This window comes from Pithys albifrons, chromosome 22 (assembly GCF_047495875.1).
Source record: "Pithys albifrons albifrons isolate INPA30051 chromosome 22, PitAlb_v1, whole genome shotgun sequence".
Lineage (NCBI taxonomy): Eukaryota > Metazoa > Chordata > Aves > Passeriformes > Thamnophilidae > Pithys > Pithys albifrons.
Genome location: NC_092479.1, coordinates 2,375,010 through 2,391,934, shown reverse-complemented (window position 1 = coordinate 2,391,934; position 16,925 = coordinate 2,375,010). Strand labels below are relative to the sequence as shown.

General features: G+C 54.4%; 1 protein-coding gene across 5 annotated transcripts in view; it reads left to right on the top strand.

Moving 5' to 3' along the window:
• Positions 1–16,925, top strand: part of CCDC30 (coiled-coil domain containing 30) — a 49,644-nt gene that overhangs the window by 21,447 nt on the left and 11,272 nt on the right. For 3 of the 5 annotated variants that reach the window (XM_071575644.1, XM_071575646.1, XM_071575643.1), the window contains 7 exons: positions 4,411–4,488; positions 5,217–5,320; positions 6,091–6,283; positions 11,298–11,396; positions 13,881–14,021; positions 15,371–15,508; positions 16,263–16,420. In XM_071575644.1, coding sequence (XP_071431745.1) covers positions 4,411–4,488; positions 5,217–5,320; positions 6,091–6,283; positions 11,298–11,396; positions 13,881–14,021; positions 15,371–15,508; positions 16,263–16,420 — 911 coding nt within the window. The remainder of the gene's footprint in view (positions 1–4,410; positions 4,489–5,216; positions 5,321–6,090; positions 6,284–11,297; positions 11,397–13,880; positions 14,022–15,370; positions 15,509–16,262; positions 16,421–16,925) is intronic. The other 2 variants (XM_071575645.1, XM_071575647.1) reach the window with 2 other exon arrangements.

Sequence of the window (16,925 nt, the reverse complement as noted above, 5' to 3'; positions counted from 1 at the left end):
TCCATCACAGCCATCCCTGCTCCCTGAAAGCCATCCCTGCTCCATCCCAGCCATCCCTGCTCCATCCCAGCCATCCCTGCTCCATCCCAGCCATCCCTGCTCCCTGACAGCCATCCCTGCTCCCTGACAGCCATCCCTGCTCCATGACAGCCATCCCTGCTCCATCCCAGCCATCCCTGCTCCCTGCCAGCCATCCCTGCTCCATCCCAGCCATCCCTGCTCCCTGACAGCCATCCCTGCTCCATCACAGCCATCCCTGCTCCATCCCAGCCATCCCTGCTCCCTGACAGCCATCCCTGCTCCCTGACAGCCATCCCTGCTCCATCCCAGCCATCCCTGCTCCATCCCAGCCATCCCTGCTCCATCACAGCCATCCCTATTCCCTGACAGCCATCCCTGCTCCATCCCAGCCATCCCTGCTCCCTGACAGCCACCCCTGCTCCATCACAGCCATCCCTGCTCCATCACAGCCATCCCAGCTCCATCACAGCCCTCCCTGCTCCCTCACAGCCATCCCTGCTCCATCACAGCCATCCCTCTCCCTGCCCTGCCTCCCTCTTTTCCCTCTCTGTTCCATCCCCAGTGTTTCCAGAGGTGCAGTTTGGCTGTTTCGTGGTTCATGGATCAATAAAATTTGGGAAAAGGGCAGAGTGACTCCCCAGAAATGCAGCTCTGGAGCCTCCTCCTGCAGGAGGGTTTGGTCTCTGCTGGGCACGGAGGGGCTGGATGGGCTCACTCTGAGGGGTTTTCCAGTGCCCAGGGAGCAGGATCAGCTCCAAACTCCCTTAGCCCACAAGTAAACAGAGGAAGCAACACATCCACCTTCTCCAGGGGACTGGATTTAAGAGCTGAGTTTAGATAAGTTTAGTTTAAAATCCAGCACCAGCTGTTTTAAAATGCTTTTAAAATTTATACTAATTTTTGATCCCTCTCAGCCTCTTGGGCTTTTAATGCACCTGCATTGATTGATTTGCTCTTTTGTGTGGCCTTTCTTAAGGGAAATACTTCCTGTGACATTACTGTTAGTTCAGTGTTTGATGGGACCCATCCAGGGGTCTCTAAATGCCATCTGGAATTAAGGATCAATTAAGGAACTATCAACAAAATAGTTCCTTATTGGCAGTGCCAGCAGGGAAGGAATAACAAGTCTGTTTCCCATTGAAATGTGTCATTTGGCACAAAATCTGTTCTTATCTCCTCATTTCTCTCTATCAGCAGAGCCTGGAATTGCTCCTGCCCTCCCAGCACTGAGGTTTCCTTGCAGGTCTCTCACCTCAAATGGGTGTTTTTAATTGAATACAAGTATCTCTGAGGGGATCTCATCCAACTAATGTTTGTCAGATAATATCTGAAATTAATTTGTTCACATTTGAGGGTTTTAAAATTTTACTACATAATTCTGTTCCTGGCATTGAAAAAGTTGGTGGTTCTTCCATGTCTGTCACCTCAAACCTTGAGTTTACAGGACATTTTGTTTCTGGGACTGCATAAAAAGTACATAATTTAGTGGAAATTCCTCAGTTTATTCTTTTAAAATTCCAACTAATATTTTCTTTGCTCTATGACATTGATCCTTTTGGTGACTCTGGGTACATATGTGTGTGTAGGATGTAATAAGATCAAAATACAATATTTAAATATATTTTAGTATGTTTTCTTATTAAAATACATTTTAAAATATTTTTATGTTAAAATATATTTTAATATCTGTAAATAAGAAATAGATGCAGACAAAAGAATCCAGATACATGTAAGAGATTGTGTTCTCTGTACAGAAGAAAATGCAGCCAGAGTGGGATCAGTTCCAGCAAATTCCCTTTATTCCTTAGGAATGGGGTTTAACTGTCTGCACAGGACTTGGGAAATCCACAATTCTTAATTTATAGATGCTAAAAATGCACTTTCCTACCAGTGAGGAGCTGGGAGGGGCCTGTGGTGTAAGCTGGGCCAGGATTCCACCCATCCCACCCATCCCACCCATCCCACTCATCCCACCCATCCCATCCATCCCATCCATCCCACCCAGCCATCCCATCCCAGCCATCCCACCCATTCATCCCATCCTATCCATCCCACCCATCCATCCCATCCTGTCCATCCCACCCATCCATCCCATCCCATCCATCCCACCCAGCCATCCCATCCCATCCATCTCATCCCACCCATCCCACCCATCCATCCCATCCATCCATCCCATCCCAGCCATCCCATCCCACCCATCCCATCCCATCCCACCCATCCCAGCCATCCCACCCATCCCATCCCATCCCATCCCATCCCATCCCATCCCATCCCATCCCATCCCATCCCATCCCATCCCATCCCATCCCATCCATCCATCCCATCCCATCCCATCCCATCCCATCCCATCCATCCCACCCATCCATCCCATCCCATCCCATCCATCCCACCCATCCATCCCATCCCACTCATCCCACCCATCCCATCCCAGCCATCCCATCCATCCCATCCATCCCAGCCATCCATCCCATCCCATCCCATCCCATCCCATCCCATCCCATCCCATCCCATCCCATCCCATCCCATCCCATCCCATCCATCCCACCCATCCATCCCATCCATCCCACCCATCCATCTCATCCCACCCATCCCATTCATCCCACCCATCCCATCCATCCCATCCATCCATCCTGTCCCACCCATCCCACCCATCCATCCCATCCTGTCCATCCCATCCATCCCATCCTGTCCATCCCATCCATCCCATCCCACTCATCCCAGCCATCCCACCCATCCATCCCATCCCAGCCATCCCACCCATCCATCCCATTCATCCCACCCATCCATCCCATCCATCCCACCCATCCCATCCATCCCATCCATCCCAGCCATCCCAGCCATCCCAGCCGTCCCATCCCATCCCACACATCCCACCCATCCTTCCCATCCCACTCATCCCACCCATCCCAGCCATCCCAGCCATCCCAGCCATCTCAGCCATCCCATGCCATCCATCTCATCCCACCCATCCATCCTGTCCCACCCATCCCACCCATCCATCCCATCCCGTCCATCCCATCCATCCCATCCCACTCATCCCAGCCATCCCATCCATCCCAGCCATCCCAGCCATCCCAGCCATCTCAGCCATCCCATGCCATCCATCTCATCCCACCCATCCATCCTGTCCCACCCATCCCACCCATCCATCCCATCCCGTCCATCCCATCCATCCCATCCCACTCATCCCAGCCATCCCATCCATCCCAGCCATCCCACACATCCCACCATCCATCCCATCCATCCCACCCATCCAGCCCAGCCATCCCAGCCATCTCGTCCATCCATCCATCCATACCATCCATCCCAGCCATCCCATCCCATCCCAGCCATCCCATCCCATCCCATCCCACCCATCCATCCCATCCCACCCATCCATCCCATCCCACTCATCTCAGCCATCCCAGCCATCCCACCCATCCCATCCATCCCATCCATCCCAGCCATCCCAGCCATCCCATCTCATCCCAGCCATCTCATCCATCCCATCCATCCCATCCCATCCCACCCATCCCATCGATCCCACCCATCCCATCCATCCCATCCATCCCAGCCATCCCAGCCATCCCAGCCATCCCATCCCATCCCACCCATCCCATCGATCCCACCCATCCCATCCCACCCATCCATCCCATCCCACCCATCCATCCCATCCCACTCATCTCAGCCATCCCATCCATCCCACCCATCCCATCCCATCCCATCCATCACATCCATCCCATCCATCCCACCAGCCATCCCATCCATTCCAGCCATCCCAGCCATCCCATCCCACCCATCCCACCCATCCCACCCATCCCATCCCACCCATCCATTCCACCCATCCCATCCCATCCCATCCCACCCATCCCATCCCATCCCATCCCATCCCATCCCATCCCATCCCATCCCATCCCATCCCCATCCCATCCATCCCACCCATCCCATCCCACCCATCCCATCCCATCCCATCCCATCCCATCCCATCCCATCCCATCCCATCCCATCCCATCCCACTCATCCCATCCATCCCACCCATCCCAGCCATCCCAGCCAGGGCAGCCGGGCTGGGAGGAGCCCTGGGAGCAGCACTGGGACCTCCCTGAGCCTGCACTCAGCTCTGCTCAGGATTGTGCAATGGGGGTGCTCAGGGAGTGGCACAAATGAGGGACAGTCACCCCCCAACGCCCTGTGACATTCCCCTTTTCCTGCTCCTTCCTCTGAGTCCACCCACAGGAGTGAGATGAGGACTTATAATAAATAATAATAAATTAATGATAAATACAAAAGCAATTAGAAAGTCATTGATATTAATGAACCTGCAGTTCATCTACAGCAAATTTGAGGGGAATCTTAATTCTCCAGGACAGAGAGATGAACATTCCCTGAAAATCCATGTTGTGTCTGCAGGTGGAGCAGCTCAAGGAGGAGATCTGTGAGTACCAGCGCAGTGAGCGGCCCGAGGAGCCCGTGGTGGCCTCACTGCAGGTACCTCAGGGGCTCAGGGTGGCCCTTCCAGGGGAATGGGGACCCCTCTGTCTTCCAGGCCCTGTCTGGGCCACCTCCATGGGCTGGGTCTGGTGCTGGGAGTTTGTTCCATGGCCATGGGAGAGCTCAGGTGGTGGAGCTGGTGGAGGTTGTGGGCTCTGGTTGTGTTTTATTCAGGAGAGACTCAGGTGGCCTTGGAGGCCCCCTGTGCTCACACAGGCAGCACGTGGAGCTGCTGGAGAGTCCAGAGGGAAATGGGGAGCTGCTCCAGGGCTGGAGGCTCTCTGGAGCCAGGCTGGGAGAGCTGGGGGGGCTCACCTGGAGAAGGGAAGGCTCCAGGGAGACCTGAGAGCCCCTTCCAGAGCCTAAAGGGGCTCCAGAAGAGCTGGAGAGGGACTGGGGACAAGGGATGGGGGGACAAGACAAGGGGAATGGCTTCCCACTGTCAGAGGGAAGGGATAGATGGAATATCAGGAAGGAATCTTCCCTGTGAGGGTGGGCAGGTCCTGGCACAGGTGCCCAGAGCAGCTGTGGCTGCCCCATCCCTGGGAGTGTCCAAGGCCAGGTTGGACAGGGCTTGGAGCAACCTGGGACAGTGGAAGGTGTCCCTGCCCATGGCAGGGGTGGAACTGGGTGAACTTTAAGGTCCCTCCCAGCCCAACCCATTCTGGAATTCCATGATTTCTTTCTCAGCTTTGTGCTAACTTTGGGTTTCCTCCTGGGCACAGAGCACAGGACATGAAGGAAGAGCTGAGGACTCTGGGAGAGCAGCCAGCTGGTCCTCCTTGGAGCAGGAGGACAGAGAGCAGGGCAGTGAAACTCTCCACAAAAGGTAAGAGGGGTGGAAATCCTTCAGCTGTTTGACTTCCACGTGTTCCTGGGGCTGTTCTGTCTTGCAGGGGGATGGGGTTTTTGGATGTTTTAGAATGTTCTTTGGGCCTTTGTTCCTCTGCCCTGAGGTGGGAGGTTTTGGTGCAGTCCTGAGGGGTCTGTTGGTGTCACAAAGACCAACAGTGTTTTCTGACACTGCCTCCAGTTGCTTTCCTAAAAGAGCAGAGCTGGGCCTTTGGGGATCTCTGCAGCCAAAAGTGTTGTTTCCCCTCCTGTTTTGGTGCTGGGAGGTTTTCCCTGGGTTTGGTTGCTCTCCAGGGGTGCTCCAGAGCACTTGGCTTTCCATCTGAAATGTGTAAACTGAGATTTTTAAGGGAAGTCCAAGCTTTGCTCTCCCATGTCCTGCTCAGGGAGCTGCTGCTCCTCTCCCAGCAGGTTCAGGGAGGAAAGGGGGCTGATCCCATCCCTGGGACTCTTTTCCCTTCATATTCCCAAGCCTGTTCCTGCCTCAAGCAGCTGAGTTGGGTGTTGCCTCTCTGCTCTTGGCATCCTCATGCCTGACCCTTTTCCTCCCAGACCTTCACCATTCCTGGTGCAGAGCCCATTTCCCCTGATTTCCACCCAAACAAGAACAGGCCCAGGTCCTGCTGGATGTGGGACTGGAAATGAGCAGGCCAGAAATGTTCCATGGGGAGGAACCCCTGGCTTTCCTCCCTGGTGGGGGCAGTGGGGCTGCAGTTCTGGCTGTGCTGATGTGGGTTTGGGCTGTAGGTGCCGGGAGGTGATGGAAAACATGGAGGGTAGGAATTCCCAGCTCCTCCACAAGCTGCAGAAGCTGGAGCAGGAGCATGAGGATCTGGTGGAGCGCAATGAGGAGCTGGAGTCCATCCTGGGAGAGACTCAGATCCAAACCAAGCAGGAGAAGGAGCAGCTGGAGAGCGAGATGGAGGGGCTGCACCAGAAGGTGAGTGAGGAAAGGGACACTCCAGGGCTGGGTTTGGTTCAGTCCAGCTGCTTTTCTCCCTGACTGGTAACATCCAGTGATGTTTGACCTGGACCTGCATCCTGCTGTGGGTACAGCCAGAAAAACCTGCCAGGTCAGGAAAGGAGGGAAAAGAGGGAAGAAGTTCCAGCAGTGAGTAAATGACACCTAGAATCACAGAATCATAGAATGGATTGGGTTGGAAAAGACCTCCAAGATCATCGAGTCCAACCCTTGGTCCAACTCCAGTCCCTTTACCAGATCATGGCACTCAGTGCCACGGCCAATCTGTGTTTAAAAATCTCTAGGGATGGTGAATCCACCCCCTCTCTGGGCAGCCCATTCCAATCCCTGAGCACTCTCTCTGCAAAGAATTTTTTTCTGATATCCAACTTCAATTTCCCCTGGCAGAGCTTGAGCCCATCGTGCCCCCTTGTCCTATTGCTGAGTGCCTGGGAGAAGAGACCAACCCCCACCTGGCCAGAACTTCCCTTCAGGCAGTTCCAGACAGTGCTGAGGTCACCTCTGAGCCTCCTCTTCTCCAGGCTGAACACCCCCAGCTCCCTCAGCCTCTCCCCACAGCACTTGTGCTCCAGTCCCTTCTCCAGCCTCGTTGCTCTTCTCTGGACTCACTCCAGCACCTCAATATCCTTTCTGAACTGAGGGGCCCAGAACTGAACACAACACTCAAGGTGTGGCCTCCCCAAGGCAGAGTCCAGGGGAAGGGTCACTGCCCTGGTCCTGCTGGCCATGCTATTTTGGATCCAGGACAGGATCCCATTGGCCTTCTTGGCCACCTGGGCACACTGTTGGCTCCTGTTGAGCTTCCTGTCCCTCAGTCCCCCCAGGTCCCTCTGCCTGGCTGCTCTCCAGCCACTCTGTGCCCAGCCTGGAGCGCTGCAGGGGGTTGTTGTGGCCAAAGGGCAGGACCTGCACTTGGCCTTGTTGAACTTCATCCCATTGGAATCCACTTGTGTGGAGGTGCAGATTGCCCAGTGCTACAGCAGCATTGTCTTCTCCAGCTCCTGTCCCCTCTCACAGAATCCCAGAAGGGTTTGAGTTGCAGAGACCCTAAAGAAGATCCATTTCTACTCCTGCCATGGGCAGGGACACGTTCCACTGTCCCAGGTGCTCCAAGCCCTGTCCAGCCTGGCCTTGGACACTTCCAGGGATGGGGCAGCCACAGCTTTTCTGGGCACCCTGTGCCAGGGCCTGCCCACCCTCCCAGCCAGGAATTCCTTCCCAATATCCCACCTATCCCTACCCTCTGGCAGTTGGGACACTGATGCTCCTTGATCCTGGGAAGTGCCACCAGTTAAACATCCTGGTGAGTGACCAAAGGTGGCCCTTTGGCTTTCCCCAAGCACAGGATCTCGGAGCTGTGCCAGCCCATGTGGCAAACCCTGCTGGGTATGAGGGAGCAGGACCTGCCTGGGGACTTCCCTCTGAACCTACAGATAGAGGGGACAGCGAGTTTCTGTCCCCTCTTGGTGCAGCACCTGCTGTGGGGGGGAGGGCACAGGGGACACGTCTCCTGGGAGGGCTCTGAGGGGCTGATCCATCTGGAGAAGCTCTGCTCAACCCTGGGCAAGATGTGACCTCCCCAACCTCTTCCTGACCCGTGTTCTATTTGATTTTGCTTACCCTCATCCCAGGGCAACCTGGAGCTGTTCCTGTTATTAGGACAGGTCCACTCAGGTCATCCTTTGATTTTGGAGGTGGATGGCAATTCTTTATTATTTGCATGTGGTGGTCTGGGAGCCTTTGGGAAGCCTCAGATGTGAAGCATCACCTCGAATACCTGCTTTGGCAGGTCCATGGCAATGCTGGGGCCTCCTTGCAACACCTGGAGCCACCTCCAGCCTTGGAACAAGCACTGAAGCTTCTCAGGCTGCTGCCCCTTAGTCAGGGTGGTTCAGCCTCACATTTCTGGAGGGACTCTCCCTCCCTCTGGAGCAGCTCTGGGAGGAGCACCAGCCCTGCAGGCTGGTTTGGCACTGCTTGCCCAGCAGCATCTCTGCCAGGGCACCTGATCCCTCCAGCCAGGGCAGCTGGAGAGGGCACAGCCAGAGGGAGCAGAGGGAGCCAGGAGTGGGTCTGGCTGGCTGGGATTCTCCCATAAAGGCCTGGCTGGGGAGGTTGTTCCCATGGCTGAGGCTCTGCTGCCACTCAGGAGCTCCTTCCTGGGGCTGTTGCCCTCTGTCCTCTGCCCAGGGTTGAGATCCCTCTGCAGGGATGGTGGGCCTGGATGGATCCAATCCTCCCTGAGGGGCAGCAGGAGCAGTGCAGGGGGCCCAGGTCACCTGGGATTTCTGGACTGAGATTTTAGGGCTCCCCAGGATTGCAGTCAGGGCTGACAGGTCCTTCCCTTGCTGTGCTGTTACACCCCGAGGCAGGAGATGGTGCAAGGGGGAAGGTGTCCCATGGAGGTGCTGGAGGGGCCACACATCTCCAGGGGGGATTGTGCAAAGGAAGAGACCAGGAATGCCCTGTTGGGAGCCTCTGGCTGGGAGGGAAAAGTCTCTGAACCCAGGCTGAAGGCATGTTCCAGTGTCCTAATGAGGATGCCAATGACACCCTGTTTGTCTCCTCTCTCCCAGGAGCTGAGGTTTGGCTCTGGAATGGGGTGGAAAAGGGTCTGTCCACTGTGGTGGTGCTTTGGTTTAACTCAGGGCTTGTTCAGCTCACACCAAACTGTTCCCCACTGGAGCAGAACAAACACAACCATCCACAAATCACACTGAAAAGTTTGGACAAATCCCTGCTTTGCTCAGTGGGTTGTTAAACACATCCCTGGGAATGTTGAGACTCGGAGTAGCCAAGGAGATGGGAGGCATTTGGGCTGGCAGGGGCTTGGCAGCTGCTGCACTGGGGCAGGTGGGGCCAGGGAGGAGGGATGGGATGGAGGAGGAGTTGGGTGAAGCCCTGGTTGGATCCCCTGCCCAGACAGAGGGTGCTGAGCTGCTCCTGCCTCCCCAGGGGCTGGGGGAGCCTTGGAGGGGAGCAGGGCAGGGCTGAGGGAGGGCAGCACTGCTGGGGGGTGCCAGCCCTGCCCCAGGGGCCGAAGACTTGGGAGGTTTTCATGTTTTGGCACAGCTCCAGAAGCCTGGGCTGGCCAGGCTGGGACTCAGGCCCAGGGCAGGATCCAGGGCAGGATCCAGGACAGAGGATACAGGGCAGGATTGTTCTGCTGCTGGCACGGGATGTGTGAACACAAATGAAGGGCCTCAATAGTGGTGACTTGGAGGGCAAATGAGCAAAATGATGGGAATGCATTGCTGGGCATCAACTTCTGACCAAAGGCTGCCTGGGGGGGAGAGGGAGGTGTGTTTTGCTTTTGAGATCTCTTTCATAACACCAAAGCCTTGCTTGAACCCCAAACTATGACCCAGTCCTGCAACAGGAGGAGGTTTATTGCTCTTTGACTCTTCTGTGAGATGTCTGAGTGTTCCACCCACTTGAATACCTTTGAACACCTTGAGTGGGTCACATCTTTGTTGTGAAAACCCAGGACTGCAGCAGCTTTGCTGAGTGTCAGAGACCACTCCCTTCTGGAGCCTGGACCCTGTCAGGGACAGCAAAGCTCCTGGGCTTGGATGTCCTGCTTGGGAAATGGGCAATGGGCTGGGATTGGCAGTGACTGGGAACTTCTCTGGCTTTGGGATTACATATTGGGAAGAAATTCCTGGCTGTGAGGGTGGGCAGGCCCTGGCACAGGGTGCCCAGAGCATCTGTGGTTGCCCCATCCCTGGGAGTGTCCAAGGACAGGGCTTGGAACAGGCTTGGATGGTGGAAGGTTTCCCTGTCCATGGAACTGGATGGTCTTTGAGGTCCCTCCAACCCAAACCATTCTGGGATCCTGTGATCTGTGGAGCTGGATTTGATCTGCAGCTGGATTTGCTGTCTCTCCAGTGTCCCTGCTCTGCAGGGCCAGCCCAGCTCAGTTGGACTGACCGGCTTGGGGGGGTTAGAAATAAGAAACCCAGCCCAAACTGTCAGTGTTTGATGGAACCCATCCAGGGGTCTCTAAATGCCATCTGGAATTAAGGAACAATTAAGGAACTATCAACAAAATAGTTCCTTATTGGCAGTGCCAACAGGGAAGGAATAACAAGTCTGTTTCCTATTGAAATGTGTCATTTGGCACAAAATCTGTTCTTATCTCCTCATTTCTCTCTATCAGCAGAGCCTGGAATTGCTCCTGCCCTCCCAGCACTGAGTCATAAGGAGGTGAAAGGGAAGCTGCTGAGTGGGGCAGAGATGTTTTGGAGGAGGGTCTGTAGAAGCCAGGCAGGGAGGAGAAGCTGGGCTGGTCCTTTGAGCTGCTCTTTGAGCTGCCCCTTGAGCTGCCCCTTTGAGCTGCCCCTTTGAGCTGCCCTTTGAGCTGCCCCTTTGAGCTGCCCCTTTGAGCTGCCCCTTGAGCTGCCCCTTTGAGCTGCCCCTTTGAGCTGCTCTGAGCTCCACTGAGCCCTTGAAAGCTGCAGGACCAACAATCCTTCCCCAGGGTCCCTCTGGGCTGACCCCTCGTGGGGATGGTCCCTGGGCACACACTCCTTCCTGCTGGGAGCAGCTCAGAGTTGGTGCTTTGCTGTCCCAAATTCCAAGTATTTGGAGCCCTGCAGGAGGGAGTGACATCCTTTGGGCAGTGGAGGGACCAGGACAAGTTCTGGTGGGGCAGGTTGTAGAGGAGCTTGGCCAGCTCAGCTGTGGGGTGGGCACTGCCACAGCCCTGGGCAGAGGAGGGTGACCCCCATGTGACCCCCACGTGTCCCAGGGTCTGTGCCAGGGCAGCACCACAACCTGTGGGAGCTTTGGGTGTAGCCCCTTGGAAGCAGCAGGAGAAGAGCTGGAGCTGGAGCTGGAGCTGGGCCTGTGCATGGCCCCTCCTGCTCCTCCTTCCAAACATGGGGCTGACCCTGTGAGAGCAGCACAAGGGGCAGTTGAGCAGGAATTGTGAGTCCTGCCCTGGTCTAACTCTTGCTCTGTTTGTGTTCAGATCACCAGTTTAGAAACAGAGTTGCTGGAGGTGCAGAAGAACAGAATGGACACGGCTGGGAAGGAGCAGGAGGTGTCTGGAGCGCAGGAGATGCAGGAGGTGGGAGCTTCTCCTTGGGAAAAATGAACTGGTTTGGTTAGAAATGGCTTAGTGAACATCTTAAATGAGCATCTTAAGTGACCCTCTCCTGGGGAAGCTCTTTGTCAGCATCTCCTGGGAGTCTGTAGCCCCTCAGCTCATGGAGACAGAGGGATGTTTTTGGAGGGAAGGAGCCAACTTGCCAGTGTGATCTCCATGAAAATTCACCTCCCTCAGGAGCTTGTCCTGCCTTCAGCTCTGCAAGCTGAGGAGTTTGTTGTCTCCCATGAGGTGAAGCTTTTACCTGTGTGAAGGTGCTCCCCTCTGGTTTAGGGTTCAGTGAAACCAAGGGCTCTGTGGCTACACTGGAAGGTGTTTCCCAGCACGTCCATTAGTTCCCAACAATGGGATCTGCCACGTGTTTCAGCCACACAGAGCTTGTTCCAGGTGGGAGAGGACATTCCCAAGGTGTCTTGGGTCAGTGGAGGCTCCAGACCCTCAGAGAGGTCCTGCCAGCCCTGGGTATGTGTCACAATGCCCAAACTCCACAGACACAGTTCTCAGCTGAGCCTTTTAGGAGCTTTTCAGAGGCTTCAACCCCAATCATTAAATAAATCACTTGACTTCATCTAATTTTATGGGGTTTTCTTTTTTGCTTTTTTATTTCTCAGTCCTCTTCATCATGGGTTACAGTTACTGGGTAGTTGTGGAGAGAAGGGATGAGGAGCAGAAGAAAAGACAACTGTGTTTACATTAACAATATTTAAACTGTCCTTGCACAAGGATATTTAAGTTTCAGGAGGGACCATATTCAGAACTACTTTTTCCCACAGTTACACACAATCTTAAATCCTACACCCCATGCCAACTATCTAACATCACACAGCTATAGCTAATTATTAATTAATGTATATTTCTCCCAAATTGCTAGATCTGAACTGTCTTAATGCAACTTATTTTAACTTTTTAAAAGGGCTCTATTAATGTTATTTAATAGAATCATAGAATCATAGAATCGATTGGGTTGGAAAAGACCTCCAAGATCATCGAGTCCAACCCTTGGTCCAACTCCAGTCCCTTTACCAGATCATGGCACTCAGTGCCACGGCCAAGCTCAGGTTAAAAACCTCCAGGGATGGGGAATCCACCCCCTCTCTGGGCAGCCCATTCCAATCCCTGAGCACTCTCTCTGCAAAGAAGTTTTTTCTTCTCTCCAACTTCAATTTCCCCTGGCAGAGCTTGAGCCCATCGTGCCCCCTTGTCCTATTGCTGAGTGCCTGGGAGAAGAGACCAACCCCCACCTGGCCAGAACTTCCCTTCAGGGAGTTCCAGACAGTGCTGAGGTCACCTCTGAGCCTCCTCTTCTCCAGGCTGAACACCCCCAGCTCCCTCAGCCTCTCCCCACAGGGCTTGTGCTCCAGTCCCTTCTCCAGCCTTGTTGCTCTTCTCTGGACTCACTCCAGCCCCTCAATATCCTTTCTGAACTGAGGGGCCCAGAACTGAACACAACACTCAAGGTGTGGCCTCCCCAATGCAGAGTCCAGGGGAAGGGTCACTGCCCTGGGCCTGCTGGCCACGCTATTTTTGATCCAGGCCAGGATCCCATTGGCCTTCTTGGCCACCTGGACACACTGGTGGCTCCTGTTGAGCTTCCTGTCCCTCAGTCCCCCCAGGTCCCTCTGCCTGGCTGCTCTCCACCCACTCTGTGCCCAGCCTGGAACACTGCAGGGGGTTGTTGTGGCCAAAGGGCAGGACCTGCACTTGGCCTTATTGAACTTCATCCCATTGGAATCAGCCCATCTCTCCAGTCTCTCCAGATCCCTCTGCAGAGCCCTCCTGCCTTCCAGCAGGTCGACACTCCCTCCCAGCTTGGTGTCATCAGCAAATTTGCTGATGATGGACTCAATCCCCTCATCTAAATCATCAATAAAGATGTTAAACAGGACTGGACCCAACACAGACCCCTGGGGAACACCACTGGTGACCAGCTGGATGCAGCTCCATTCACCAGCACTCTCTGGGCCCGGCCCTCCAGCCAGCTCCTAATCCAGGAGAGGGTACACCTGTCCAGGCCATGGGCTACCAGCTTTTCCAGGAGTATATTATGGGAGACAGTGTCAAAGGCCTTGCTGAAGTCCAGATAGACACATCCACAGCCTTCCCCTCATCCACCAGGTGGGTCACCTGATCGTAGAAAGAGATCAGGTTGGTCAGACAGGACCTGCCCCTCTCCAGTCTTTGTTTCTTGCTTCTGCACCAGCTCAAGGTCTCTGGATAAATTTCATTCTTATCTTAGAAGTTGGCACCTGCAAACTTGTCTTTGGTTTGCCAGCCTGAGAGTGTAGGAATCCCAACAGGTATGAGGTGCAGGGATTCCCCTGGAAACGTGTGAGAACCTTTCTCCTCCTTTCCTTGTCTCCCAGAAGACACATTTGCTGCCATTTATTTCTCTTTGGGTAGAATAAGCCACACTGTGAGAGTGACTGGGGAGGTTTCTTGTTGCAGATGTTGGAAAGCTGTCAGGAGACCATAGACAGGTTGGGAAGCCAACTGGGAGAGCAGAGGGAGCGGAGGAAGCAGCTGGTGTGTGAGCTGGAGCTGCTGCGAGAGGACCTGAAGGCCGAGAGGGGGGCCCTGGGCAGCCAGGTATGTCCCCCCCAGAGTGGGACCCCAGAGGGAGCCACTTCCCTTGGGATGCTCCATACAATCCAGCAGTGCCCACCCCAAGCACATGGTTTGACTTCTCTTGGTGCTTTTCTCCAGCCCAGCCAGTTTCAAACCTTTGGCAGGGGGTTTCCAATCTGTCTGTTTTCATGGCACTGTCTCTTAATTCCATAATTGATTTTCCCCTTCAGTGAATCCAACACCAAGTCAGTAATTCCAGCTTTGGAACCAAACCCACGTTCTCTGGAGGGCAGAGTGGGGATTGTCAGATTCAGGTGTTTATTGCAGGAGTCAGAAGACTCAGGAGGTGACATGAATATCCTGCTGGGATGTTCCCCAAGGACCTCAGCACACTTTGCTTGGATCAGTGAAGGGCTGAACTGACTCCTGGGGGATTGTCCCATCTGGGAATGTTGCTGGAGCTTCCAGCTGGGCCATAGAGGAGAGAGAGTGTGTGGTGCCAGCAGAACTGCCCAGGGGCTGGACAGGCAGGACAGGGCTGGAAATCAGGCTAAAAATTCAGGAGCTGCAGATCCATGGCCTGGATCAGACAGACAAGGGGACCTGAGGGAAACTGAAAAAGCAGGGATTCTACCCAGGATAAATCCCATTTTTAGCTCTGAGAGGACCTAAATCAGCCATGAGTCCAGTGCTGTGAGTGCCAGAGAGAGCCATGGAAGCCCTGAGCTGTTGGCACAGCTCCACAGGCACAGGAGCTGCTGGAGGAACAGTGGCATCTACAGGCCAGGGCTTGGTCCTGCACTGAAAGCTCGGGCTGGAAATCAGGGATACAAAGCTCGGGATGCAAAGGGAACCTGGAGGGAGAGGGGGTGGGGAAGGGGCTGGGACAGGAATGGAACTGGCTCATTTGGGGAGTCCTGGGGGAAATGGGAAAAGTCCATTTTTAACCCTTGCATTGCAATAGTTCAACCTACTTATGGTCCAGGGACTTTTGGATCAAAATCCCCCATCCCTGGAAGTCTGGTTGGAATTCAGGCACCAGCTGCTGGTGGTTTTGCCAAAGGAGGGGCTGGTTTTCCATCCAAGGGATCATGGGGTGAAATGCAGAGCCCTGTGTTGGACTGGAACAGCCTGTGTTTGGTGGCATTCCTGGCTTCCCACATGGGCTCATTCCCTTGGGATGGAGCAGCTGTGTTGGGGTGGTTTGTTTCCCAAGTGCTGGAAATGAGCTTGGCATGGAATCATTGGGTTCTCTCACCTGGAACTCTCTTGTTTTCAAGAGGTTTTTGGACATTTGAGAGGAGAAAGCCTTTCCTGAGCTTGTCCTTTGGGCTGTGTTTCATCCATGACTCCTGTTGTTGCCTCTCCAGGGGTTTCCTGACTCCCAGCTGGAGCTCCCAAGCCACTGTAACACCTCCCTGAGTCTCCAGAGAACATCAGCCAGCAGGGATCTCATGGATGTGTCCCATGAGAAGCTACACAAAGACAGTACTTTGGTAGAGCCAGAGGTGAGACATGGAAAGAAATCCTGGTTGTCCTGGTGCCTGGAGCAGCAGGAGCTGCTGGGCTGTGGGGCTCAGGTGTGAGAGGGTTCATCCTGGTGCAGATAAGACCAGCTGGAACTGAACTTCCAGTGTTCAGGAAGAGCTATTGATTAAAAGGCTTTGGGAATCAAAGTTGCTGCTGCTGTTTAGTGGGGAGACTGGTGGCTGTGTCTGGAGCATTTGGGTTCCCCACAGCTCAGCAGGAGGTACCAGGCCAGGCAGATCCTGGTTCTGATCCAGCTGGGGATTTCCTGTGTCCTGACACATCCCTTCTTTCCTGCCCCTTGGATTTTCTTGGCATCTTCTCCTCAGCTCTCAGGTTTGGGGGCAGCTGCTCTCTGGTGTTCCAGACACTGGGGGTCGAGAGCAGCCACCCCTGGAGAGGGTTTTGGGTGGAGCCTGATGGGGCACCTCTCTGAGATCCAGCTGAACCCACACCCTGTGCTCCTCCTGTCTATGGATTTGGCATGTGCTGTAGATCCCTGGGAGCTTCAGAGGGGCCACAGTGGGATGAACCCAAGTGAAGGAACATGACTTGGTGGTGGCTTCCAAACAGCCCCCCAGGAACAGGACTCATCTCCGAGGGGGAAGAGCTGGGATAATTCAGCCACAGGATCACAAGCCCTGCCCTGGTGGACCCCCAGCTGGCCTTGTGCTGTTCCAGAGATTTCCATCAGAGCAAAGGGAATCCAAGTCCTGGTGTTTTCTGACCTTACAGGCCTCTGAAACGCGACAGGACACAGAACAGAGTCACAGAGTGGAGCAGAAACAGGAAGATCCCTGTGCAGGTGCAAAGAGCTTCGAGGAACAGATGGCTCAAGTTGTGTTTTTGGAAGAGCAGATCAGAAGCCTGAGGGAGGAACAAGAGCTGCTCTGGTAAACCCTAACGAGGCTCTCTGTCTGTGCTCACTTCATTTCTGAGTCTTTTCCAACTCCCCATCCTGCCAAGAACAGGCCCAGCAGTTTCCATCTGACTTTGGGGAATTCCCTCAGTGACTTCAGGATCAGCCAAGAGAAAAATCTTTTTTTCTGCAGCTCTTCCTGATTCTGAACTGCCCAAATGAGAGCTGTCCTTAGGGAAGAGGGTTTTTCCCTTGGAGTCAGGTGGTGTTTGGACTAAGAGGATCCCAAAAAGCTCCTGTTGTGTGTTTGAGCTCCTCAGGGCCAAGTGCTGCCAGCAGTGGTGGTCCTCATCCTGCTGTGGATCTTGGAAGTCCTTGGAATTCGGGTGTCCTTGGAGGGCAGGTGTCTCCAGTTGTTGGGCTGACTCCCCTTTTTGAGTAGATCAGTGGAAATCTGGGGCTGGAGTGGCCGAGCTCAGGCTCTCCTGAGTAAGGGAAAGCTGGATGAGATCCAGTGTGGCTCCAGTGGGCCCAGTGAC